The sequence below is a fragment of the Symphalangus syndactylus genome, chromosome 13 (genome assembly GCF_028878055.3).
Source record: "Symphalangus syndactylus isolate Jambi chromosome 13, NHGRI_mSymSyn1-v2.1_pri, whole genome shotgun sequence".
In the NCBI taxonomy this organism is placed as follows: domain Eukaryota; kingdom Metazoa; phylum Chordata; class Mammalia; order Primates; family Hylobatidae; genus Symphalangus; species Symphalangus syndactylus.
The window spans coordinates 60,208,766-60,233,716 of record NC_072435.2 but is presented as its reverse complement, the minus strand read 5'-3'; the positions used below and the strand labels follow the sequence as shown (position 1 = coordinate 60,233,716).

Below are 24,951 nucleotides of genomic sequence, written 5' to 3'. Positions count from 1 at the left end.
TTCCTTGGTGATTTCAGACAGGCACTAAAGGAGCCCAGAGATATCTCCAGCAGTCACCTGAACCCCAGCTTTGGCACCCACCTCTGTCACAAAGACACCGTGCAGAGAGACTTGATTGAAAAAGCATATGTTCAAACCTGATTGAACTTGCTAACTTAAAGAGGCATTAAAGTCAGGAAATGAAAAAGAGATGAGCTGTATTAGTTTACCTTCGGGACCCCAGATAGTATATTTATACAGTCACCATGAGGTAACAACATGGAAGGGTTCCAAGGCTTGGCATGATCTAACCTGCAAGTCTATTTTCTTGTTTTCCGGTCTAGAATCCTCTCCTTGTGGGGGCTGAGTGCTGTCTGGTGCTAAACGTTTCCAGCCAGAGAACTTCTAACCTCTCTCTAGAGACACTCCTGAATACATTAATAAGTTGGATTCTTCTCTTTCATTTCACCTCACTGCCACTACTTACATTCTTGGTACCAAGCTAAACAAGTCCCCACTTTAGTGGTTTACATGGAAAGGTATTTGCTGTTTGTTATCATGCTCCCTGAAGTCATTTCTGGGTCCTGGCTCTGTGTTTTTGGTTTGTTTAATCTCTCCTCATAAATCAGTCCCTCCGTTCCCTTCATCTTTTTATTGCCTTTCTCTGAACTCTCTCCAATTTGTCTACATATTTCTAGTGCTGGGTGTCTAAACATAATTTTCTGGACGAAAAGTCATATTTGGAGGGACCTCATCAATTTATCTCTTGCCTGAATCTTTTCAAGGGGTCTTGGGTATAGTTCTAAACACCACTGACCTGTTTACTCCATTAATTGATAATAAATATCCCCTAGAAAAACCTGATAATGTTGTCATCAGATTGCATGGCCCAAGACTCCCTTAAAGAAGAGACTGTTGTTGGTTTTTTGTTTTGTTTCATTTTTTCATATCCTCTGGTACACAGTAATTAACCAGCTTGGTGGGAACCACCTCACACCTTGGTACATTTTTTAATGAGTGGTGTTAAAGAAAGATTTCAGGGTATTTTTCACAGGCAACCACAAGCTGACAGAGGAGGGCTGTTTCTAAGTTGGCTGTTTAGATGCAACACACTTCCCTAGAGAAACTGTGCTCTTTGTGGTTAAGCTTAACACCTAGTTCACAAAATATATTTAATAAAGTTTTAAAATGTTCACAAACCCCATTGTGGCCAAGAGTACGGTGAAAGAAGAATTCTTACATACAGGTAATAACTGTGCAAGTTGGCACAACCTTTTGCAGGGTAATTTGGCAACATGTATCCAAAAGTTTTACAAGTACATGCTCTTTGACCAATGAGTAACCAACAAGGTTACTTCTAGGAAGTTATCCTTAAAAAAAATTGAAAAGGGGACAAAGATGTATGTACAACATGTTTATCCAAGTATTATTTATAGCAATAGGAAAATATTGACAATAGCCTAAAAGATTTTTTTAAAGAGTGATTGGGTAAATAGAATGGAAATAGGCTACAAAGATGTATATACAAGGATATTTAGCATAGTATTATTTATAGTAGTATGAAAAATTGGAAATAACCTAAAAATTCAACATAGGGTGATTGGTTAAACAAGTGGGTCTAGCTTCATATTTATTCATACAGAACGATGCCTATGGTGGCCAGGCATGGTGGTTCATGCCGGTAATCCCAACACTTTGGGAAGCCAAGGTGGGTGGATCACATGAGATCAGGAGTTCGAGACCTGCCTGGCCAACATGGTGAAACCCCATCTCTACTAAAAAAATACAAAAATTAGTTGGATGTGATGGTGCACACCTGTAGTCCCAGCTACTTGGAAGTCTGAGGAAGGAGAATCACTTGAACTTGGGAGGTGGAGGTTGCAGTGAGCAGTGAGCTGAGATTGCACCACTGCACTCCAGCCTGAGTGACAGAGCAAGACTCTGTTGAAAAAAAAAGAAAGAAAAGAAAAGAAAGAAAGAAAAGAAAAGAAAAGAAGAGGAGAGAAAGGAGGGAGGGAAGGAGGGAGGGAGGGAAGGAGGGAGGAAGAAAGGAAGGAAAAGATGCCTATGGCATATTGAGTTAAAAGAGCTTCTGACGAAGAAGGAGTTATAATGTGATTCCATTTTTATTTAGAAAAATCTCTACCTCAGGCTGGGCACGGTGGCTCATACCTGTAATCCCAGCACTTTGGGAGGCCGAGGAGGGCAGATCATGAGGTCAAGAGATCGAGACCATCCTGGCCAACATGGTGAAACCCTGTCTCTACTAAAAATACAAAAATTAGCTGGGCGTGGTGGCACACACCTGTAGTCCCAGCTACTCGGGAGGCTAAGGCAGGAGAATTGCTTGAACCCGGGAGGCAGAGGTTGCAGTGAGCAGAGATCACGCCACTGCACTCCAGCCTGGTGGAAGAGCAAGACTCCATTTCAAAAAAAGAGAAAGAAAAAAAAAGAAAAATCTCTACCTCTAAGTTTGTGAATATAAATAAATATATATACACATATGAGAGAGAGAGATCTGGAGATAAATATCCCAAAATATTCATAATGGTTGTCTCTAAGTGATAGGCTGAAGGTGACTGTATGTTCTACTTTATTGTCTAATCCCAATCCAGTGAGCCTGGTTACTTGTAAAATTAGCAAAAACAATAAACCTTCTTTTTACTTTTTGAAAATCGAAATTAAAACTGAATCAAGGGCCAGACATGGTGACTCACACCTATTATCCCAGCCCTTAGGGAGACTGAGGTGGGCGGATTGCTTGAGCCAGGAGTTGCAGGTTACAATGAGCTAGACCCTGTCTCAAACAACAACAACAACAAACAAACAAACAAAAACTAGTCAGAATGTACTGGGCTTCTATTATATGCAAAAGATAAATAAGGGTCACTTTCCTGCCTCGGGTAAATACGCAGCTATATGCAGTGCTATGAGAACACACACAAGCCGAGGAAGGAACGGTGATGGGGCCTGGGAATACTGTGCAAGGCTTTGGAGAGAAGGTCATATTTCAGTCAGACCTTGAAGGATGAGCAAAGTAGGGAGGGGCATTCTAAGTCTACCACGCTACCTCTTGAGTATCAAATTTACTTCTTATTAAAAAGAAAAAAAAACTTCCTTCCCAGCATATTGTTTGTCTATCTGTCTAGTATGAATACAGTTACATACTAGACAAGCATTTAATGGTAACACACAAGCATTTAATGGTTGTGTTTGTATGATCAATGAAACAGTTAATCAATGTACATGACCCACATTAAGCTGATTTTGCTAACAACCTATTAAAATGGAGAAAATAGAAGATCAAAGTAAATAGTTAATAGAAAATCAATTCCAACCAGACTCCCAGTAAGGAAATGTCCTGCTTAACTAAACATGTGGCCAGCACTGAGCTAGGCACGGAAACATTCTTGTAAAAGTCCCCAGCCCCTGCCCTCTTCCACACTCACACCCTGACATATATCCAGCCTTCGTCATCATCTGCACGGGGCTGCTGCCTGTTAACTGAGTGTTGATATGTTCTCTTTAGTGACATTGTGAAATATTGACTCACATTTGATGTTCCCACTCACTTTCTAGATTCTTGTCTCTAAGACAGAACAGTCAATTGAATTCCAGATGCCAGGATGCACGTATCATCAAACGGAGGAACGATCCTCTGTTGAGAGATGATGTTTCTTTCTCCGCAGGTGATCTAGGAAAGCAAGGGCATGCGTGTGTGTGGACACACACACACCATGTGTGCTCGGGTTGTGTGCACAGGCTACCAAAAGCCCTTTGCATACTAAGTTCTTGGTTTATCCACAGAGCATTTTGCTGACCTCTCTCCAAAAAAAAAAAAAAACAGCTCCTTAACCTTATTAAACCAAACACTTAAATTCTGAATCAGCCCAGGAGAATAAGAAGAAAGAAACCACTAGAACCCACATTGCTGCACTCTCCTCAGAATGTGATATGTTGGTTAAAACACACACACACTCTGACACATACAATGAAAGTGGCCAAAAAAATAATCAAGATATGCTAGAAGAGAATTATCTTGAATTAAGGGAGGACCAAAGTCTACAGATAGAAAGAGCTCAAGAAGTATCAGGAAAGCACAACAATGCAAATGACTTAACATCACAGGACTGTGCACTTAAAAATGGTTAAAATGGGCCTGGTGCAGTGGCTCACACCTGTAATCCCAACATTTTGGGAGGCTGAGGCAAGAGGATTGTTTGAGCTCAGGAATTTGAGACCAGCCTGGGCAACATAGTGAGACCTCATCTCTACAAAAATCAAAATATTAGCCAGGCATGGTGGCATGTGCCTGTAGTCCCAGCAACTTGAGGGGCTGAAGCAGAAGGATCGTTTGAGCCCAGGAGTTCAAGATTGCGGTGAGCTATGATCACACTACTGCACTCCAGCCGGGGTTGATGGAGCTAGAACCTGTCTTTTTAAAAAAAGCCCTTGGCAAGATGCACTAGTAAGACTCTCTCCACTTTATCCTCTACCCTACCAACAGAGATGGAGAAAGAGTTCTTCTAAGGTATAAGGCAGATTCTTAATGCCACACAATACCACAGGATATGTGCAGCAGTTATCCCCACCCAATTCCTGGTCCTTTTTCATCCTAAAGCCTCGTCTCGCCCCTGAACTTTGCCTTATCCTTTAACTCCACCCATCTCTCATTACTTTCTTTAGATGACCCCAAGGATGATGCTGATTTGTAGGTATCAGGGACAGGGGTGAGTTTGAGGGATGGAGTGGGCTGAAGAAAATAGGGCAGTGACATTCTAGAAGTCTCTAGAGGAGGGATAGGAATCCGGGTGGGGATCTAGTTGAAATTGAGGAACTTGTATTATATATTTATTGGGGTAACACCGGGGTGGGTTGATGGAGATTAGGGAACTTGTGATAAAGTTACCTACCAAGCACTTTTTTTTTACTTGAATATTTATTTGAAATGGTGTGGGTTAGGGTTGATGAAACTGTGGAGAGTTTTATTTTATCAAGTTGGTTCAGCCCATGTTAGCTTCCTGTTGACTCCTAGGTCTCTCATCACTCAGTTGAGGCACTACTTTAGTTAGTTAGTTGGCTAGTTAGTTAGTTAGTTATTTTGAGATGGAGTCTCACTCTGTCTCCCAGGCTGGAGTGCAGAGGCATGATCTCTGCTCACTGCAACCTTCAGGCACTACTTTCTCTTGTGGTTTTTCCCTGACTCCAAGTCTCAATCACATGCCCCTCTTCTGGACTCTCATAACACTTCAGGTATACCTTGACCTAAGAACTTATTACACTCCACGCTAGCTTTCCTTGTCTACCCTGACACTAGATTGCAGCTCCTTCAGGACAAAGAATGTCTCTCATTCTGCATCCTGAGCACCAAGCACTGTGTCTGGTAAGTGACAAGTGCCCAATAGTTATTTTTAAACAAATAATAGGGTGAATGAGCAAATAATTCATACTACAGGTAATTCATCTCAAAAACATGAGTGGTTATAGAGGGATAATTAGTCTGCTATTCCACACCTCCAGAAACCCTGATGATTAAACCAGAAGAAACAGACTTTTTATATAGTAAGTTACAGCAAATTCACATGTGAATCAGTCATTGAATGAATTAATGAAGTGACAAGTTAATCTAAAACAAGGCTCAGGCAAAATACGAGACAAAACAAAGCAAAATACATGACTTTAATTCCCTAGAGCTGAAGGCACATACCAGGCAGCAACATCATAGTCCTGAAATCTAAGAAAGATCAGGCTGGGATTTGCCAGTCCCAGTTGAATAATAGTGGTTCCAAGAACAGACTGTGGAAGCATCTGATGTTCCTCTCCACGGACCCCAGAATATCCTTTTCTTTCTCATGTTTACTACAGGGCAGCAACAGAGCCACTGTTATTTTTTGTCACTTGTAACCAAATTGAATTCTAATGTATACAGCTTCCTAAAGGAAATTAGTCTTGAACAATGAGCAGGAATTAACCAAGCACAGAAAAGTAGATAGGGTGTTATAGAAGGGTAAACAAGTTAAGCACAGGTTTGGAGGTGTGACTCTGCACGGTGAGTACATGGAACCATGGATGTGGAGAAGTCCAATATCTGCTGCAAGGCACAGAGAAGCTGGACAGAAGCCTGGAAAACATGGGGAAAACTAAGTCTGAGATAACATTGTATGCCACACAAGGGAGCCTGAATTTTTTCTTGATTAGAATGGGAAGCCATACACAGTTTTTAGACGGGGAATGATAGACTCAGATTTGCATTTAGAAAGATCACTCTGGAAATAGAGAAGGGAGTGAAAGGCAGCAAGCTGGAGTCAGATAAGTGACTGCTGCAATAGTCCAGACAGAGAGGGCCCTGAAACTTACCCACACCCTTGGAGCCACATAAAATAAAAATAAGCCTACCCCTAGGAGTCAGTGACAGCAGGGAACCTTGTACTGAGTTATTGCGAAGAATTCATATGCCAGCTCCAGTCCTTTATTTGGACTGAAAAGGATAGAATATAAAGAATAGTGTGTCTTAGAACTGTCTGGTCCAGTTGGCCCCAGCCATCAGACCTGCCTCTGACTGATGAAGCCATCATGCAACAAAAATAATTAATTGCTAGACCTTTTCCTCATTCTAGACCTGTGTCCAGAAACATTTCAACCTGGATCTGCCTTGTCCTTGGTTCTAAGGACGTTGATGTGGTCTGATAGTCAGCACTCTAAACTCATGCCAATTCTCTGATACTCACCTCTGGCCAGCCACTGCCCCATTTCTTTGTTTTCCTTTGCAGCAAAGCCTCTCCCAAAACTTTGAAGTACTAGTTGTCTGCAATCTCCCTTTCCTTCCGTTCTGTCTTAAGTCCACCCAACACATACACTGAAACTGTTTTTCTCAAGATCATAAATGACATGCATGATGATAAATACAATGAATAATTCTCAGTTATCAACCAATTTGACTCAGCAGCATTTTTTTTTTCTGGAGACATCATCTCACTATGGTGCCCAGGTTGGCCTTGAACTCTGGGGCTCAAGTGATCCTCCTGCCCCAGCCTCCCCAGTAGCTGGGACTACAGGCACCTGATGCCATGCCCCTAATCAGCAGCATTTGACACACCTCCTTGTTGATAAACTTTCTTCACTTGCCTTCCAGGATCCACAACTTTTAGTTTCCTCCTATTTGCCTGATTACTCTTCTGTCTCCTTTGCTGGTTCCTCCTCTTCCTCTCTACCTCTTAAATATTGCAGTGTCCCAGGCTCTGTCCTTGGTCTTCATCTACACAAGGGTTTCTCAACTTTGACACTACTGACTTTTTGGCCAGATAATTCTTTGTTGTTGGGGGCTGTCCTAGGCATTATAGGATAGATATATATATAGTAGCATCCCTGCTCTCTGTCCACTAGGTCCCAGTAGCAACCACTCCCCACAACCAAAAATGTTTCTAGACATTGTCAAATATCCCCAGGGGAAGCACCTCTGGTTGAGAACAAATGCTCTAGGTCTATAGGAAATTCTCTTTACTGTAAGTATCTTAGACCTTAGTGATCTCTTCCAGTCTGAGGTTTTAAATACTATCTATATGCCAATGATTCCCAATTTTACATATCCAGTCCAGACCTCTCTCTTGAACTTCAAATGGACTAAAATGTTCAAATTCCAATTCAAACATTTTGCTTCAATATCTAGTGGACATCTCAAACTCACTATGCAATCTTCCCCATCTCAGTTGAAGGTAACACCACTCTTCCAGTTGCTCAAACTAAAAATCTTGGAATAATCCCTGACTTCTCTTTGTTTCACATTCCTGCATCCTGCCAAGAAATCCTATTAACTCTACCTTGAAAACACATCCAGAATCTGACCACTTCTTACCACTACTACTACTACCCTGATCCAAGTCATCATGATCTCACACCTGGGTCATTGCAGCAGCCTCCTAACTGGTCTCTCCTGATATATTTTTGTGCCTCCACTGTCTGCTCTCTGCAAAGCAGCCAGAATGATCCCTTTAAAATATGCCAAATAATTCCACTTCTTGCTCAAAACCGTCTGTCTTCTTATCTTATTCAGAGAAAACTCAAACTTCACACAAGTCTCTGCAAGTCCCTTGTCACTTTTCTTTTTTTTTTTTTTTTGAGATGGAGTCTCGCTCTTTCACCCAGGCTGGAGTGCAGTGGCGCAATCTCAGCTCACTGCAGGCTCCGCCTCCCAGGGTTCATGCCATTCTCCTGCCTCAGCCTCCCGCGTAGCTGGGACTACAGGCGCCCGCCACCTCGCCTGGCTAATTTTTTGTATTTTTAGTGGAGACGGGGTTTCACCGTGTTAGCCAGGATGGTCTCCATCTCCTGACCTCGTGATCCGCCCGCCTCGGCCTCCCAAAGTGCTGGGATTACAGGCGTGAGCCACCGCGCCCGGCCCCTTGTCACTTTTCTAACCTAATAAACTGCTACGCTTAGTTATCATCAACTGAGATGAAAAAGCTGAGGGGGGCAGGTTTGGAAGGAAGATCAGGAGTTCATATTTGGATGTTCTTACGTCTGGAACTCAGAGAGAGTTCTGGACTAAAGGCACACATTTGGGACTTGTTGGCATAAAGACGGTATTTAAAGACATGAACCTGGAACAGGTCACCAAGGGAGTAGATCTAGATAAAGAGGGGCTAGGGCTGAGCCCCGAGGCACCTCAGTATTAAATGGATGGGAAGAAAAGGAGAAACCAGTGATAAAAACTTCAGCTGAATTAAATGTAACGGAGTTTAACTGAGCAATGAATGATTCGTGAACCAGGCAGCCTTCTGAGCCAGAATAGGCTCTGAGATTCCAGTGCAGCCACATGGGGGAAGAAGATTTATGGACAGAAAAAGGAAAGTGATGTATAGGTAATGAAAGTGAGGTACAAAAACAGCTGGATTGGTTATGGCTCAGCATTTGACTTATTTGAACATGGTTTGAACAGTTGGCTACATTTGATTGGCCAAGACTCGGTGATTGGCACAAGTGTAGGATATGGGTCTGTTTACACCTCCACTTGTTATAGTTCACAAGGTACAGAGAAACCTTTAGGCCAAACTTAAAATATGTAAGGAGGCAGCTTTAGGCTAAATTTGATATAATACCAGCAAAGGAGATTGAAAAGCAGGAATCAGTGAGGTAGAAGGAAAACCAAGTGTGTGTCACATCCTATAAGCTGAGTAAAAAAACAGTCTGTCTATGAACAAAATCTGAGTCAAAAGTTTCCCTCAAATTCTAGATTCCTCTTAGAGACTTTTCCAGGAAATCTATATCAAACTATTTGGATTCCAAATGCAGCCTGCAATGTAAATATCTCTTTCATCACGGCACTATATTGCCCATTAATTTATCACATACAGTTCTTGTGGTTCAGATTCTCATCTTCATTTAATATCTGTTTTCCTACTTATGATGGTCACAACTTAATTAAATAAACTGGAAGCTTAGGTATAATATGAATAGGAAATATATATGTAGAAATATCAAACTGACACATATGACTAATATCTGAAATATAGTAATTACATTGTCTAATGATATTAATCTCGTCATTTACCAAAATGAGTAGCTCAGGACCAAAACTTGGGGGAGCTATTTCTAACTCTAAATTTCATCATAACAAACACTTTTAAACACATAATGGCTAATATTTAATAATCTGGTATTTTGTCAGACAATATATTAATTATTCAGTTAATTTCAAGGGTTTTGACCAACACTTACTGAGTTCTTGGAACGACTTGACTTGGTTATTTCTTCCAGTCACATAGATTAGTATTTAGCTGGCCAGTGTGACATTCATGGGTTACTGTAGCAAGGCATAAACAAAACCAGACTTGGAACCAGAAAATGTCTTTGTAAGAAAAGAGATGTGTGATATAGTTCTAGCTCACAACAGATAAGTGGCTTCTCAGTAACATTTAATCCCCCATAAAACTGAGGCTGCCTCTTCTTTGCTTATGATCACCCTTTTAAATCAGAAGAAGCTTCTAGAGTTTATTCCCAAAAAGGTCTTCAAGGCCATATTTCCCTCAAACAATAATTGAGCTCCAGGAACTATCAGCAGTGGAGGATGGCACATGATTTCATATTACCTATTTCTGATTTCCCTGATACACACTATTATTCTGCAAGTTCCTTGAGCATAATCACATATCTATGTGTACCATATTTAACTAAAAGTGTGGAACTAAGTCACCATTCGAAAAAAATTATAAAGCATCATTTTTACATGATGATAAATAGAATCTCAAATCCAAGCTAAATTTCATTCATATTCCTTGGTATTGACTCAGAGTCCATAAAAATGAGTCAGATGCATCTAAAGTTCTTGTAGAACAAACAAGCACAAGCAGTCATGTTTTAGCAATTAGGATGAAGTCAGAGCAGGCATACGTTTCAAATCTGTGAATGACAGGACCCTGGGAGAGTCCACTAAAACGAGAAACGAACAAAGGGTAGACTAATTGTCTTATCTCCTAGCTAAGTGGCAGGTATGACTGTGAAGTACTCAATAGCCACTAATTGAATGAATGGATGAACAAAGACCTAGGTTTGTGGTGAAAATTTTTGTTTAAAAACTACAGGATAAATTGAACTAAAGAGTTTCTGCAAAGCAAAGGAAACTACCAACAGAGTAAACAGACAACCTACAGAATGGGAGAACATTTTTGCAAACTATGCATCTGACAAAGGTCTAATATCCAACATCTATAAGGAACTTAAACAAATTTACAAGAGAAAAACTAACAACTCCATTAAAAAGTGGACAAAGGGCATAGACATTTTCAAAAGAAGACATTTATGCTGCCAACAAGCATATGAAAAAAAGCTCAACATCACCGATCATTAGAGAAATGCAAATCAAAACCACAATGAGATACCATTTCACACTAGTCAGAATGGCTATTATTAAAAAGTCAAAAAAAAACAGACACTGGTGAGGTTGTGGAGAAAAAGGAACACTTATACATTGTTGTTAGGGGTGTAAATTAGTACAACCATTGTGGAAAACAGTGTGGCAATTCCTCAAAGACTTAAAAATAGAAATACCATTGGAGAAAATAATCTGTACAAAAAACCCCATGACACAGGTGTACCTATGTAACAAACCTGTACACGGTCCCCTGAACCTAAAATAAAAGTTAAATTAAATAAATAAATAAAGTACCGGATGGATTTCAGCTACTCAGAAGGCTGAGACAGGAGGATTACTTGAGCTCAGGAGTTTGACAGCAGTTTGGACAACATAATAAGATCCCATCCCAAAAAATTAAATTAGGCAGGCATGGTGACTCACAACTGATTGTAATCCCAGCACTTTGGGAGGCCGAGGCAGGTGGATCACCTGAGGTCAGGAGTTCAAGACCAGCCTGGCCAACATGGTGAAACCCCGTCTCTACTAAAAATACCAAAAATTAGCCAGGCATGATGGAGGGCACCTGTAATCCCAGCTACTTAGGAGGCTGAGGCAGGAGAATCGCCTGAACCCGGGAGGTGGAGGTTGCAGTGGGCCGAGATCACACCATTGCACTCCAGCCTGGGCGACAAGAGTGAGACTCTATCTCAAAAAAAAAAAAAAATTAATTTAATTAAAATTAAATTTAAATTTAAAAATAAGCAGTATACGGCTAGGCATAGTGGCTCACACCTGTAATCTTAGCACTTTGGGAGGCTGAGGCAGGCAGATTGCTTGAGCTCGGGAGTTCCAGACCAGCCTGGGCAACATGGAGAAACTGCGGCTCTATAAAAATGTTTTTAAATGAGCTGGGTGTGGTGGCACATGCCTGTGGTCCCAGCTACTTGGTGGGCTGAGGCTGGAGGATCGCTTGACCCTGAGAGGCAGAGATTGCAGTGAGCCAGGATGGCACCACTGCACTCCAGCCTGGATGACAAAGTGAGACCCTGTCTCCAAAAAATAAATAAAAATAAGCAGTACACAATGGAAAAAAAAAAAAAAACTTGCTTGACACGGATCCTGAGGGAAAAAAAAACACGGGAATTTAAATATACCTCAACCGCAAATGAACCAGTATTGTTATAGTGTATAAAAAGTTAATATAATCTTATTCAATGGAACCTTCCAGATCGAGTGCAGTAATTGTCCCTATACCTTGCATGAATTGGACCTCACCTGGAATGTTATGTCTCATTCCAGGAAAGACACAGTAAGAACACCGATAATCCCAACTGTCTCCAGGAGATGCTCTGGATTGCTTAGCACAGGGCCTTGGCCCTAAAGCTGTTCAATAAATAAGGACTGAATTATCCCGAATCAATCCTTCCTCCTCCCTTCTTATCTCCTGAATTGATGAGGAGTCTGGAAATCATGAGAAATGATTAAGGGAAGTTGAAGGGAGGCAGATTTTGGCTTAATATAGAATGTGCTTTCTTTTTTTTTTTTTTTTTTTTTTGAGACAGAGTCTCGCTCTGTCGCCCGGGCTGGAGTGCAGTGGCGCAATCTCGGCTCACTGCAAGCTCCGCCTCCCGGGTTCACGCCATTCTCCTGCCTCAGCCTCCGAGTAGCTGGGACTACAGGCGCCCGCCACCGCGTCCGGCTAATTTTTTGTATTTTTTAGTAGAGACGGGGTTTCACCGTGGTCTCGATCTCCTGACCTCGTGATCCGCCCGCCTCGGCCTCCCAAAGTGCTGGGATTACAAGCGTGAGCCACCGCGCCCGGCTTAGAATGTGCTTTCTAACAGTGCTGCCCCACGAGGAAATGAAACGCTCAACCAAGTGGGGATCTTAGTACGGGGAGCGTTCCAGCAGGTGAGCGCTCCTGTACCAAGGATGTTACCAAAGGATTGCTTGCAGTAAGTGGGAGACTGAAGCAGGTGACCTCCAAGAGCTCTTTCAGCTCTGAGGTCCCTGAAACAGATGTCAGGGTCTATAGAGGGGATCTCCATGGCCAGCTCAGGACACTGTAGGGCTGGCCCTCCTCCCTCCTCAATGTGAGCCCCTACTCTATATGCTGAGGAATTCCTCAGAAGGTGACTTTACTGACCTGAGGAATTCCTCAGCATATAGACTAGGGGCTCACACTGGGGAGGGGTGCTGGGCTTCAGCAGCAGCTTTACCCTTTGTGCAGCCAGAGATAGCCACCTGGTGGGGCTTGTTATGACAGAGTGACCTGCACTGGACACAAGGTAGTGTGTATGCCCTAAATCAGACAGAACATTTATTTTCCCTTACTTACAATAAATCACTCTACTTGTTTTAAAAGGAAGCTGGGCCGGGCAAGGTGGCTCATGCCTGTGATCCCAGCACTTTGGGAGGCCGAGGCGGGCGGATCACTTGAGGTCAGGAGTTCGAGACCAGCCTGGCCAACATAAGTGAAACCCTGTCTCTACTAAAAATCCAAAAATTAGCTGGGCAGGGTGGTGCTCGCCTGTAATCCCAGCTACTTGGGAGGCTGAGGCAGGATAATTGCTTGAACCCAGGAGGCGGAGGTTGCAGTGAGCCAAGATCACGCCACTGCACTCCAACCTGGGTGACAAAGCAAGACTCCGTCTCAAAAAATAAAAATAAAAATAAAATAAAAGGAAGCCGTTTTCGAAGTCATTCTTCAAGAGATAATGACCCTTGGCTGGGAACTTTGTACCTGGGTGCCCCTTATTCAAATGCCACGTCTATATACTTTTTAAACTTTACTAAATTTGAGCACAGGTGAAGGAGGTAACAACGGGACCCATTCTGCCCTTCCTCACGCAAGCACTCAGTTAAGAGTAAAATGTCCAGAGTAAATTGCTAGAGCCAGAGCATCTGGAAAATATTTCCGTGAAGCAATAGTGGCATCTAGTGGTCAGATGAAATAATCACACTCCTGCTCACTTCAAGTGAAGGGGGAAAAAAACAAAACCCCAAGCCTTTTTACTCTCCCTTTATACCTCTTATCCAACCATACCTGACAGGGAATTGGTTGAAAAATCAAAAAAGTCAGTAAAACAGAGAATCATTAAAATGATACATGCAGAGCTCACTAAACACTTTAACCTAGAACATACATCTAACTATGCATTTATTCACCAATCATGTGATGCAGGGCCAGGGTCTCTTTCTTGAATGCAGATCCACCAAGTTGCTGCTAGTCTCTGTTGCACAAATCAAACCATTGTACATCATATACAATGCCCAGCGTTTGCTTATTATATGGTGAGAACATTAAGACACTTGTGAAACAAAATTCCCTCCACTGATTTTTATTATTTTTTTTCTTTTATTGTTGTCTCTCTCACCTTTTATTCAATGATGCTTTTTTGGTAACTCAGTTTTATCCAGCCTTTCCAAAGCTTTCATCTTAGATTTTATAGGAATGGCAACTCTTTCTCTTTGTACTCATATTTCATCTGTTTATTAACTATCTGATCAAATACAAATTCTCCAAACATAAACTGGAACAAATGAAATGGAAGGAAGATGGTTATTTAGATAAGGCTTACCTATGTTCATTTTTTTCCTAAGCCAGGGGGCAGGAGTATTTTTAAATCTGATTTAAATTTCCAACGCCCACTGCAATTATTTCATTTCACCTCTCTCTCACTTTGCTGCAGCGCAATTTCCCCCCACCTCCTTCACTTACAGCCCAAACTCCCATCTCCTGTTCAAATGGAGTAGAGATTCCGTCACTCTCTCCCACCTCTACCTGCTGTACTTCCCCACACCGGCTTCTCAACATTTCTGTTTCTTCAGCCTTCCTTCTTATCTCAAAGAAGAGGAAGCTCCCAAGTGTGCATTTACCATTTGGTGTTTGCCTTTCGTTCACCCATCTATCCTTCCCTGTGGGACTTTAAACTCCGTGAGGGAAGGAATGTGACTTTACTGGTCTGTGAAGCTCCAGAGTGCTGTCCTGGCCTGAGAACATTGCTCTTAGTGTCAATAATATGAGGTCGTGGCTCACTGGAGAATCGGGGTTAGTCATGCCTTTGGGAGACCCTGAGGAGCACAGGTCGTCTACCAGGAGAAGCCAGTAATGTCATGTCCAACTCCAGCTCAGAGTTTTGTGAACTCAGATGTAACTACAATTTTTCAGTTCCCAAATACCTTGTCAGTTCTCCCTTCACATAGCAAAACACAATGTGTTAACTAAGGAAGCCAAGCAGCAAACCCACGGTGTCTCTCACTCTGACAGTCCACCCTACCCCTTGACACTATCCCAGACTTTTGACCCGAAAACGTAGCCTAACACCTTTAAAGAACCAAGGCTAATGAAGTTTGCATATCTTTAGAGAAGTCAAGTGCCTTTCATTGGGCCATCAAGTGCTATTGGCAAGAAAGATAAGGCAATAGGAGAGCAATGTAAAGCAATTCATTAAGGTAGTAGAAGAAATGGAAAGGCATTATGCTAATATTTGCAAATGTATGACCAATTAAGGCTAATCTGCCTTGAGGCAATAATGCCTGATCCCTGCATTGGACAGAAAGGAATATTTGGAAGTTTTTCTGCCGGCCTAGTCAAATTCAATTCTGTGTGAATATTAGTCCTTGTGAGTAATAACAGACCTCTTTAGCATCCACTAATTCATATTTTTTTAACACACCATTATTTTTCCCTCAGATTAGAAACACACTGTTTTTTTCTCTTTAGGCTAAAACATGCCATTGTTCTGAGGTCCTTTCCAGCTTTATCTAAGAGTGAAAAACAATGCCAAGCGGCCCTTGCCTCTTTCATACACCATGCCCATTAGCTGTACCCCTGTTAATGGGTCTTGGCTTTCATTTCCTGCAAAACTATGACATTTTAATAATCATGGCCTTTTTGTTCCCAAAGCAACTTAAAAGAGGAGGGACACCAGTGTGGGTCACTGTGTTTTAGGATCTAGTTGCCCATGTGGTGTCCATACACCATGAGAGGCCAGCAATTGTTCCAGTCCAACCCTGACTCTGAGAGGGAAAGATCTTCTGAGTGTCTGTAGTACAATATCCTCTCCCGTTGCCTCCCAGATCACAATCTTCCATTACATCACATTAGTACAGTGGTTTGGGAGTTGAGGGGGACAGGCTTTTAGAAGGACCGCCACCAAGTGGTTAAGAATAAGGGAGCTACAGCCGCACTCCCAGGTTCAGTTCCATCCTCTGCCACTCTCCGGCTCTATGACCTTGAGAAAGTAACATCCTCTCCAAGCTCCAGTTTCCTCATCTATTGCAGAAGAAGGAACACTAAAGCCAGGCGTGGTGGCACACGCCTGTAGTCCCAGCATTTTGAGAGGCCCAGGCAGGGGGATCACTTGAGCCCAGGATTCAAGATTATACTGAGCTATTATTGTGCCACTGCACTTCAGCCTGGGTGAAAAAGTGAGACCCTGTCTCTTAAAAATAAAAGAAGAAACACTGGTACTTACTCTGAGGGGTGGTTATGAGAATTAAAGGAGGCAATCCATGTAAGGCTTTTAGCACAGTGCCTGTCAAACAAGAAGCACTCAATAAATATTAATTGTCATTTTGTGTTTTTCTTTCTTTGCTATCCCATAGACTCATAATTCTCAAAATTTGTGGTCTCTGAACCTCTTTAGACAAACTTTAAACTTCACATAAGCTCTTAAAAATTATGAGGACTCTAAAGAGCTTATACATAATCTCTTTTATTTAGTGTATTATAAGTAAAGTAAAAATATTTTAATTCTTTTAAAAATACAATAAAGCCATTATCATAAATAAGATTCTATGAAAAACAACCACATTTTCCAAAACAAAAATATTTGGTGAAAGAGCAGTATTGCTTTACATTTTTGCAAATCTCTTTCATATGTGGTTTAATAGAAGACAGCTGGGTTCTCCTATATGCTCCTGCGTTCAATCTGTTGTGATATCACACATTATGCAGCCTCTGAAAACCTCCTTGTATACTTGTGAGAAAATGAGAGTGAAAACGGCAAATCACGCCCTGATGTTGCTATGAAAATAGTGTGACCTCTCGGACTTTATGAAAGAACCCTGGAGCAGTGTCCAGATTTTCTGGTGTCAATATCAGCACCTCAGAGTCTCAAGTTCCAAGTCAGTTCATTGTTAGAGTTGGGAGAATTTTCCCAGACTATAAGGCCAACAGAATTGGATATGAAAACAACTGCTGGTGCAACTGTGACTAGGCCCTGATTAAATGAGGCAGGAAAACCCTTAATCCCAACCTCATCATATACCCCCCGGTTCAGAAACTCAGGCCTGAGCCATGCAGAAGTCCAGACCCCTGTTGTTCTGCCGTTTGGATGAAGCTTGTTTGTGAATAAAAACACTGGAATCCATCCATTTCTCTGGATTGATGATTAGCAACTGTTTTTTGTTATTGCTTTTCTTGTTTTGTTTTTTTAATTTGTTTTAGAAGACAGTCAATTCAAAAAAAAATCTTTTCTAAATGTAATTCCTTTTCAAAAATTATCTTTTTAAATTCTGGAAATCCAATGTTTATGACTTGAGCCTTGTTATTTTTATAATATTAAAGGTTTGGGGTTTAAGGCTTTGTTTCGTGTTTTTGGCAAGCCTTTTTTTGGGCAAAAAAGTGAGACCTTTTCTCTACAAAAAATGATTTAAAAATTAGCAGGGCATAGTGGCACACCTCTATAGTCTCAGCTTCTCCAAAAGCTGAGTGAGGTAGGAGGATTTCTTGAGTTCAGGAGGTCGGGCCTGCAGTGAGCTGTGATTGCACCACTGCGCTCACTCTCGCCTGGGTGACAGAGCATGATTTGGTCTTCACTAATAACTACAATAGCAATAGTAATAATAATAATAAATGACTTACTGTTTTAAGCCACTCACTTGGAGTGGCTTGTTATAGATAAGCAAGTACATGGTTTATTTATGTATGTGTTTATATATAAAATCAGTGCAGTAGATGTAGGAGTGAATAGAAGCATGGAGAGATGTTCAGTAGTTATTACAAATTTAAGGGCATTAAATGATTATGATTGTCAACTGTTATCTTTGTATTGTTTCTCTTCATCTTAATTCATTAAATGATTATGATTGTCAACTGTTATCTTTGTATTGTTTCTCTTCAAGTTAATTCTTTTTCCTTAATAATTTAATTCATTTATTCAGCATCTGATTATTGAATACTTATTATATTGTAAAGGTTGGTTTTATAGTGATTTCTCTATCCTTGAGTAGCTTTATGGGTAAAAAAACATACATATATATATATTTTTTGTTTGTTTGTTTGTTTTTTTGAGACAGAGTCTCACTCTGTTGCCCAGGTTGGAGTGCAGTGGCATAATCTTTGCTCACTGCAGCCTCCACCTCCCGGTTCAAGCAATTCTCCTGCCTCAGCCTCCTGAGTAGCTGGGATTACAGGCATCCGCCACCATGCCTAGCTAATTTTTGTATTTTTAGTAGAGACAGGTTTCACCATGTTGGCCAGGCTGGTCTCCAATGCCTGACCTCAAGTGATCTACCCGCCTAGGTCTCCCAAAGTTCTGGGATTACAGGTATGAACCACCATGCCTGGCCAAATATTAAAAAGGTGAATAATAAAATGAATATGTAATCCAGTAGTACTTCAGGAAGGACTTCATTAGACAATATTATCGGGAATACAATTCTGAGGAAGTGACTTTTACTCTGAGACTTAGAAGAAATGAAGCCCACTATACAAAAAATCTAGGCAAAAAGATTCTTAGCACATGGAAGAAGCTATGAAGCTCTAACATAGGAAAAGGCTTTGGCATGTCCTAGTTGTTGACATATTAATTTGGTTATAGCTTAACGAATAAAAAGGAATTGGACTCAAAATGAGATTATATTGGTTAGCAGAAGCCCTATATTCTCATGCCAAGGAGCTGAAGTTTTAAAATTTCCGTGGGAAGCTGTATTTGTATGTATGCAGGTTAAGCTGCTTGTGACAGAGACCCAGAACAATAGCTATTGAAACCATCTAGATGTTTAAATTAATTTTCTTTTTTGATACAATGTCTATAACCCAGGCATATAAATTTAATTTTCTCTTGCATTAAAATCCAAGCTGGAAAGGTATCTACTCTGCAAAGCCATTATTTGATAGACATGACAGCAAATCAATATTGCCATCAGCTTTGTTGAGGAAGAGGGAAAACAAGCAATATAGGGCGTGGGCCACCTGGCTCTTAAGGAAAGAACTCAGATGGTATTACATAATATTTCTGTATTTCTTTAGGCAGAACCCAGTTGCATGGCATTCTCAGCTGTAAAGGAGCTTGGGAAATGCAGAGTTTATATTGTCAGCTTTATTCTCAAATAAAAAGCCATGGGTTTAATTGTTATTTTTTTAAAAGGGAAAAAAATAGGTATTTGGCAACAGCTGACAATCTGCCACATAAACCTCTGGCCTGATAGTGTTAAACATATGGACTCTGACTCAGTTGACCTCATTCTAAGACCAACTCTCTTAGATTCTGATTGAGTTGATTTAGAATGTTTCCTGAACATCTATAATTGCAACAAACTCTCAAGGTAATTCAGAAGCGGATCAAAATTTCAGCACCATTGAATTGGCTTATTTCCCTAATTAACTACTTCATTTGAGTGCTGTCATTTCCCTGTGCTGCTTTACCCATTTAAGAGTTCTCCAAGCCTTTTATTTCTTATATGAATTATTTGCAGTTATCTCTCATTGCTACCATAGATATTTTATTTCTCTTATAGTACAAAATCAGGAGTTAAAATGTATTTCTTATCTTTCAGACTTGGCATCCAGAGATGAGCCCCAGAAGTTATCTCCAAAAAGGGATATTTATGAAACAGAATTATCCCAGTGGGTTAACATGGAAGAATTTAAAAGCCATAGTCCTGAGAGATGAATTTTCAGAGATATCTGGGAAGGCAACTGTCATTTTGAGCAACATCAGGGACAAGAGGAGGGTTATTTCAGACAACTTATGATTAACCATGAAAACATGCCCATTTTTAGCCAACATACTTTACTCACTCAAGAATTTTATGATAGAGAGAAAATCTCTGAATGTAAAAAGTGTAGAAAAATCTTCAGTTACCATTTATTTCTTAGTCACCACAAAAGAACTCATTCTAAAGAACTTTCTGAATGTAAAGAATGCACAGAAATTGTTAATACACCATGCCTTTTTAAACAACAGACAATTGAAAATGGTGACAAATGCAATGAGTGTAAAGAATGTTGGAAGGCCTTTGTTCATTGCTCACAACTTAAACATCTAAGAATTCATAATGGTGAAAAACGCTATGAATGTAACGAATGTGGGAAGGCCTTTAATTATGGCTCAGAACTTACTCTACATCAAAGAATTCACACTGGTGAGAAACCTTATGAATGTAAAGAATGTGGGAAGGCCTTTAGACAGCGATCACAGCTTACTCAACATCAGAGACTTCATACTGGTGAAAAACCCTATGAATGTAAGCAATGTGGGAAGGCTTTTATTCGTGGCTTTCAACTTACTGAACATCTGTGACTCCATACTGGTGAGAAACCTTATGAATGTAAAGAATGTGGAAAGACTTTTAGGCATTGCTCACATCTTACTATACATCAGAGAATTCATACTGGTGAGAAACCCTATGAATGTTGGGAATGTGGGAAGGCCTTTAGCTATCACTCAAGCTTCTCGCACCGTCAGAAAATTCATTCTGGCAAGAAACCTTATGAATGTCATGAATGTGGGAAGGCTTTTTGTGATGGCTTAAAACTAACCCTACATCAGAGGATTCATACTGGTGAGAAACCCTATGAGTGTAAGGAATGTGGGAAGACTTTTAGATAGTGTTCACACCTCAAAAGACATCAGAGAATTCATACTGGTGAGAAACCTCATGAACGCGTGACATGTGGTAAGGCCTTTAGACTTCATTCACACCTTATTCAACATCAAAGAATTCATACTGGTGAGAAACCCTATGAATGTAAGGAATGTGGGAAGGCCTTTAGCTATCATTCAAGCTTCTCACACCATCAGAGAATTCATTCTGGAAAGAAACCTTATCAATGCGGGAAGGCGTTTAATCATAGATTACAACTTAACTTACATCAGACTCTTCATACTGGTGAGAAGCCAGTCAGGTTTCCTCTCCTCCCTCCCCATCCTAGTCTAGCATCATGAAATTTGTTGATGGAAATATACATTGTCTTTGTTTTATTTAAGAAAAAAGTTGGTAAGCCACCAATTTCATTAGTATTGATTTATTTAAGTAATCCTTGAAAATCAAATGTTTTTAAGTGAGAAAGTGGAAAACTAATTAAAGTGTAAATTTTGGTCTCATTTTAATGCTGTTTCTGAGTTATTGTATTAACCATTATTGAGAATAAATTTTTTATTGAGGATAAATTTTCTAAAATTACATGTTTCACTGAAACCAGTGAAATATAGCATAAATAAAATGAAAACAATTTCCTCCCTTCCCTCAAATCTCTGAGATAACCAGTATGTGTATTTCTTCTTCCTTTATGCTCAAACAACCTGTACACAGAAAGCGTTTTTTGCATGTGTTTGGAGGAGCTTTTACCCCCATACGGACATTTGACGGCTTCTTGTCCTTCTCGTAATAATCACGAATACTTTTCCAGGTCAGTACGTAAGGATGTAACCCATTCTTTGTAAGGTTCAGAATATTTCTAGAATGGAATGTATGTCCGTATTTTGGGCCATTACCTACTACAGACATTGAAATTGTTTCTAACGTTCACCTAGAACTCTAATTTTACCTTCTTTTGTTTCTATTATGCAGATTCCCAACAGTGAGATTAAAGAGTATCTGGCGTATGTATTTTGACATTACATTTATTTTTTAAAACCTTCTAAATTTTTTGTTTAATAAAAGCACACATTATAAAAATTCAAAAATTACCAAAAATGTGAAAATTAATTCTCCCCTAACATCTAGTTCTGTAGCCACTCACTTTCTCTCCACAGGTGCAACAACTGCTATCAGTTTCCTTTTATTCTAACAGGAATATTTCATGTAAATTTCATAAATTCTTTGGACAAAAGTAGGTTATTCATAATGTGGTTTATTACACATTCTCATCATTAGTCCACATTTGGCCTACTTCTTTTTTTTTGGGGGGGGGGACATGCCCAGGCTGGAGTCCAGTGGTGCAATCTTGGCTCACTGCAACCTCTGCCACCCAGGTTAAAAATTCTTCTGCCTCAGCCTCCCAAGTTGCTGGGACTACAGGCGTGCGCAACCACGCCCAGCTAATTTTTGTATTTTTGGTAGAGACAGTGTTTCACCGTGTTGACCAGGCTGGTCTTGAACTCCTGACCTCAGGTTATCCACCTGCCTCAGCTTCCCAAAGTGCTGGGATTACAGGTGTGAGCCACTATGCCCAGCCAATAAGCTATATTTATTCTTATTTGATGTGGATGAAAATTATCAAAACTGGCCAGGCGTGGTGGCTCATGCCTGTAATCCCAGCACTTTGGGAGGCCAAGGCGGGCGGATCACGAGGTCAGGAGATCGAGACCACCCTGCCTAACATGGTGAAACCCCGTCTCTACTAAAAAAAAAATACAAAAATTAGCTGGGCGTGGTGGTGGGCGCCTGTAGTCCCAGCTACTCGGGAGGCTGAGGCAGAAGAATGGGGTGAACCTGGGAGATGGATCTTGCAGTAAGCCGAGATCGCGCCACTGCGCTCCAGCGTGGGCAATACAGTGAGACTCCATCTCAAAAAAAAAAAAAAAGAAAATTGTCAAAACACAACCAATAGATAATGTTAACATGCATTCTAACATGCAATTTATTGGATTTAGCAAATAGAATGTGAGTGGAAGTCATTTTTGGTAGAACTGTTGGGAAAAGGGCTTGTGGGGTGCCTGCATAAACTGGCCATAAAAATATGGGACAATAAGTTGTGGAAAGCCACAAGAGGCCTCTGAGGAGGAAAGCCTCCTAATTGCCATCATGTTCCCATGACCAGAGAGTGACCTGCTCTCTTATCTATAAACACTGTGCTCAAGGAGAAAGACACTCCTTTGAAGCATTGGAATGTGGCCAGATATGCTGGCTTCTAGTTAGGCCCACTCCCCACAGCTGCTTTCTGATAAGTAAAAGAATAAATCAGTAGTTAAATTTATGCTGCTTCAGCACAAAGAAAATTTACCTAAACCACCATTGCCCCCCTTTCACTGTTTCACCCCTGAACATCTGCTTCTTAGATCTAAGTGATTGTACTCAATAAATAGTGTGGAGACCAGAGCTTGGTGCCTTTGCAGCCTCTGATTTGCTCTGGCCCCTTGGCTCCCACCCTTATGAACTCTTAACCTGTCTCTTCTCATTCTTTTGTCGCCACCAGACTTCGGGTACCCTACGGGTGGTGTTGAGGCTGGTCCCCAACAGGACTTTACATGTGCTTTCATATTATGACTTGGCTTTTGCTATTGGCCATGAGAAGAACATGCCACATGTAGCCATTTGCTCATCCATGAAAACCTTCCAAGAATAGTGGCACTGCTTCACTTCCACCTTCTGAATCTCATGCAAATTTCACCAACATGGTGAAACTCCGTCTCTACTAAAAATACAAAAATTATCCAGGTGTGGTGGCAGGCCCCTATAATCCCAGCTACTCAGGAGGCTGACGCAGGAGAATCACTTGAACCCAGAGGGCGGAGGTCGCAGTGAGCCAAGATCGCACCATTTCACTCCAGCCAGGGTGAAAGAGCGAAACTCTGTCTCAAAAAATAATACTGGGTGTGGTGGCCCATGCCTGTAATCCCAGCACTTTGGGAGGCCGGGGCAGGTGGATCACCTGAGGTCAGGAGTTGGAGACCAGCCTAGCCAACATGGTGGCCACCTGGCCAACATGGTGAAACCTCTCTCTACTAAAAATACAAAAATTAGCCTGGCATGGTGGCACGCACCTGTAATCCCAGCTACTCAGGAGGCTGAGGCAGGAGAATCAGTTGAATCCAGGAGGCAGAGGTTGCAGTGAGCCGAGATCACGCCATTGCACCCCAGCCTGGGCAACAGAGCGAGACTTTGTCTCAAAAAAATAAATAAAAATTAAAAAATAAAATGACCATTATCAAAAAGACAAACAATAACAGATCTTGGTGAGGGCAGAGAGAGGGGAACACTTTAGTACACTGCTGGTGGGAATGTAAATTAGTACACTACAGAAAAAATTACAGAGTTTCCTCAAGAAATTAAGCATAGATCAACCACATAATCCAGGAATCTCACTGCTGGGTACATATCCAAAAGGAAGGAAATCAGTATATCTAAGAGCTATCTGTACACCCACGTTTACTGCAGCACTATTAACAACGGCCAAAATGTGGAATCAACCTAAGTCTCCATCAATGCACAATGGATTTATACACAATGGAATACTATTCAGCCATAAACAGAATGAAATCCTACCATTTGCAGCAACATAGGTGGAAGTGGAGGTTAATTATGTTAAGAGAAATAAGCCAGGAACAGGAAGATAAACTTGGCATGTTCTCATGCGTAAGTGGGAGCTAAAAGAGTTGATCTCATGGAGGTCAGAGTAGAATGATGGTTACCAGAGGTTAGGAAGTGAGGGGCTAGGGGTGAAGAGAGGTTGGTTAATGGATATAAAAATATGGTTAGATAGGGCCGAGTGCAGTGGCTTACGCCTGTAATCCCAGCACTTAGGGAGGCCGAGGCGGGTGGATCATGAGGTCAAGAGATCGAGACCATCCTGGCCAACATGGTGAAATCCTGTCTCTACCAAAAATACAAAAATAAGCTGGGTGTGGTGGCTCGTGCCTGTAGTCCCAGCTACTCAGGAGGCTGAAGCAGGAGAATTGCTTAAATCCAGGAGGCAAAGATTGCTGTGAGCCAAGATCACGCCACTGCACTCCAGTCTGACAACAGAGCGAGACTCTGTCTCAAAAACATATATATATGGTTAGATAGAATAAGTTCTAGTGTTTGATAGGAGGATGACTATAGTTAACAATAATTTATTGTATATTTCAAAATAGGTAGAAGATAATATTTGAAATGTTTCTAACACAAGGAAATGATAAATGTTTGAGGTGGATATCCTAATTACCCTGATTTATTACATATTGTAT

At 41.0% G+C, this 24,951-nt stretch overlaps 2 protein-coding genes across 2 annotated transcripts in view; one reads left to right on the top strand and one right to left on the bottom strand.

Annotated features, from left to right (window-relative positions):
• Positions 1–24,951, bottom strand: part of ZNF382 (zinc finger protein 382) — a 180,781-nt gene that overhangs the window by 95,032 nt on the left and 60,798 nt on the right. The window contains exon 7 of the mRNA XM_063614142.1: positions 16,309–16,368. Within this exon, the coding sequence (XP_063470212.1) occupies positions 16,309–16,368 (60 nt within the window). The remainder of the gene's footprint in view (positions 1–16,308; positions 16,369–24,951) is intronic.
• On the top strand, positions 19,652–21,258 carry ZNF461 (zinc finger protein 461). Its single transcript, XM_055237864.2, is given in 1 exon segment — positions 19,652–21,258. A coding segment is annotated over 1 exon segment (1,197 nt). The 5' UTR covers positions 19,652–19,809; the 3' UTR covers positions 21,007–21,258.